This window comes from Chaetura pelagica, unplaced genomic scaffold, assembly GCF_000747805.2.
Source record: "Chaetura pelagica isolate M959 unplaced genomic scaffold, ChaPel_1.0 scaffold658, whole genome shotgun sequence".
Lineage (NCBI taxonomy): Eukaryota > Metazoa > Chordata > Aves > Apodiformes > Apodidae > Chaetura > Chaetura pelagica.
In genome coordinates this window covers 57,847-60,689 of record NW_009954168.1, presented here as the reverse complement: position 1 = coordinate 60,689, position 2,843 = coordinate 57,847, and the positions used below count along the sequence as shown (strand labels likewise).

The following is a 2,843-nucleotide window of genomic DNA, read 5'->3' as shown; positions in this document are numbered from 1 at the left end:
GGGAGGTGCCACCTGTGTCCCCTTGTGCAGGTGATCAGTGGGGGACACTACGACGTGGACTGCTATGTGGAGGACCCTAATGGCCAGACCATCTACAAGGAGACCAAGAAGCAGTATGACAGCTTCCCACACCGCACCGAGCTCAGTGGTGTCTACACCTTCTGCTTCAGCAATGAGTTCTCCACCTTCTCCCACAAAACCGTCTACTTCGACTTCCAGGTGGGCGACGAGCCACCGATCCTGCCCGACATGAACAACCGTGTCACCGCCCTGACACAGGTGGGTCACCACACGCTGTGGTGGAATCACAGATTCATTTTGGTTGGAAAAGATCTACAAGATCATCAGGTCCGACCATTAACCCAGCCCTGCCAAGGCCACCACTGACCCATGTCCCTCAGCACCTCATCTACAGGGCTTGGAAACCTCTCCAGGGATGGGCACTCCACCCCTGCCCTGGGCAGCCCATTCCTGGGCCTGACAACCCTTTGGGGAAGAAATGTTCCTAATATCCAATCTAAGCCTCCCCTGGGCAACTTGAGGCTCTTTCCTCTTGTTTTGACACTTGATCTGCAACTGCCAGAGTCAGGGGGACTGAGGTGACACAGCGGGACAGCAGTTGGGTGTATCCACCTTCCCCTCCACCAAATGCAGAAGTGCCAACTGCCATCCAACTGTCCCTCTGTGTGCAGGGACGGGGGGGGCTGCTCTGGGGCTGAGTCTCCCCAGTTTCCATCCCGCTCAGGGGAAGTGTAGCAAAGCTTCCCCATCTCTCAGTGTGAGCCCGCAGGGTTGGCTGTGCACCAAACCCTGCCCGTGGTCCCCGGCACCTTGGCAGAGCTCTGGGTTGTGCCCTGGTGCTCACAGCTCACTCCACCAGTTCCATCCCCAGTATTGCCCCTCCAAGCAGAACTACTCTGGGGTGGAAGCTGGGAGAGCCCTCAGCTCCCCCGGGAGCCCTGGGCCCCATCTCTCAGTGTGAGCCCGCAGGGTTGGCTGTGCACCAAACCCTGCCCGTGGTCCCCGGCACCTTGGCAGAGCTCTGGGTTGTGCCCTGGTGCTCACAGCTCACTCCACCAGTTCCATCCCCAGTATTGCCCCTCCAAGCAGAACTACTCTGGGGTGGAAGCTGGGAGAGCCCTCAGCTCCCCCGGGAGCCCTGGGCCCCAGCTGTGCTGTGGCAGGGGAGATGGAGCCTGTTTGTCTCCACAGATGGAATCTGCCTGTGTCACCATCCACGAGGCCCTGAACACAGTGATCGACTCCCAGACTCACTATCGCCTGCGGGAAGCGCAGGACCGGAGCAGAGCTGAGGACCTCAATGGCCGGGTCTCATACTGGTCCCTTGGGGAAACCCTCATCCTCTTTGTGGTCAGCATTGGGCAAGTGATGCTGCTCAAAAGCTTCTTCACTGAGAAGAGACCCGGCAGCGGCGCAGCCGGCACCTAGAGCCAGGTGTGCCGGGCTGCAGGGGAGCAGGCAGGCAGACATCTCCAGGGTCATGTTTCCTTCTGATTTTCATAAGGTGCTGGGAGCTGGATGGGGGGGCCTGGCACTGCTGAGCCAGATGGGAAATGGTCACCAAGCAGGGGCATCCCCGGCCAATCCCCCCAGCATCACCTCCTGCCTCCCTCCCTGCCGCCCCGTCCCCTCGCCCCGCCGGTCTGTGCCCACTCCCCAGCTCCTCCAGGAAGTGGGTGGGTGTGCTGGGGTTTGGCGTCAACACCCTGGCCCCTCCAGTGCCCCTTCAGAGCCCGATGTGGCTGCAGGACACAGCCTGGCATGCAGCGAGGCTGGCGAGGGGATGGTGATGCTGACCCCCCCAGTGCCCACCTCCCTGCCCCAATCCGGGGCAGAGCTGTCCTGTGCATGGGGCAGAAGGGGGGGCAGCACAGTTCCCCTTTTCTTTAAGGCCACCAGTAGCTTCCCAGGAGCCCCTGGCACAGGAGCCAGGTTTCAGCAGGGGGTTTTTAGGTCAGTGCTTTGCTTTACAAGCCCCTGTCCCCACAGCGAAGCATTTTCTAGGTGCTTCCCTGCTACGGGAGCAGGTGCCATGCCCCGCACACGGGGGTATTTTCATACTTAACACCAGTCCCTCCCTGAGGCTTGTTCCCCCTTGCACCCCGCCGTGCCCAGCGAGGAAGCCCCATCCCCGACCCGCAGAAGCCAGGATATCCTGTGTCCCTGGGGTTGCAGCCCCCTTCCCTGGAGCCTCACAAAGCAGAGACCCCCACGAGAGACCCTGGGAGCCCACCCTGTGCGGGAGCACCCCAGCCCTGGGGAGAGCAGGGGATCTGCTCCGCAGCCGCGGCGGCACCGCTGCTGTTTCACTTTGCCACTTGGTAATAAAGCCCCGTGACCGTGGTTCGTGCCGCCGTTACTGGGCATCTCGGACCTGGGAGGGGCAACCGGGCACGGCTGGAGCCGAGCTGGCTGTCCTGCCTGTGCCACAGCACAGGACCAGAGCCAGGAGAACTTGGTGGTGGGAGCAGCTCTCCCAGCTGTGCCCCTCCTGACCTGGCCAGCTCCTGCACAGACCACATCATCAGCAACGGCTTCCTGGGGACTACGGGCAGATCCCAGGTGTGGGTCCCACCTGGCAGTGGGGACTGGAGGGGACAACGCAGCCCAGTGACCCACCACAGCAAAGTGGGGATCCCTGGGCAGGCGCTGGCTGGGGTCGGCCTCTTGGTTCAGTCCCGGCTCCAGCTGTTCCCAAGCTCTGCCCATAACCCTTCCCTGATCCCAGAGACCATTCCCTTGGGACATCCATCGCTCCTGCAGAATTGATCCTGGAGGGGCTCAGACCAGCTGCTCTGGAGCTCAGGGGCCAAGCACCCACA

General features: G+C 61.9%; 1 protein-coding gene across 1 annotated transcript in view; it reads left to right on the top strand.

Moving 5' to 3' along the window:
• TMED3 (transmembrane emp24 protein transport domain containing 3) overlaps positions 1 to 1,461 on the top strand; it is a 2,818-nt gene extending 1,357 nt beyond the window's left edge. The window contains exons 3-4 of the mRNA XM_010002834.1: positions 31 to 219; positions 1,213 to 1,461. Of these exons, the coding sequence (XP_010001136.1) occupies positions 31 to 219; positions 1,213 to 1,449 (426 nt within the window). The 3' untranslated portion in view covers positions 1,450 to 1,461. The remainder of the gene's footprint in view (positions 1 to 30; positions 220 to 1,212) is intronic.
• Positions 1,462 to 2,843: the final 1,382 nt, after the last annotated feature.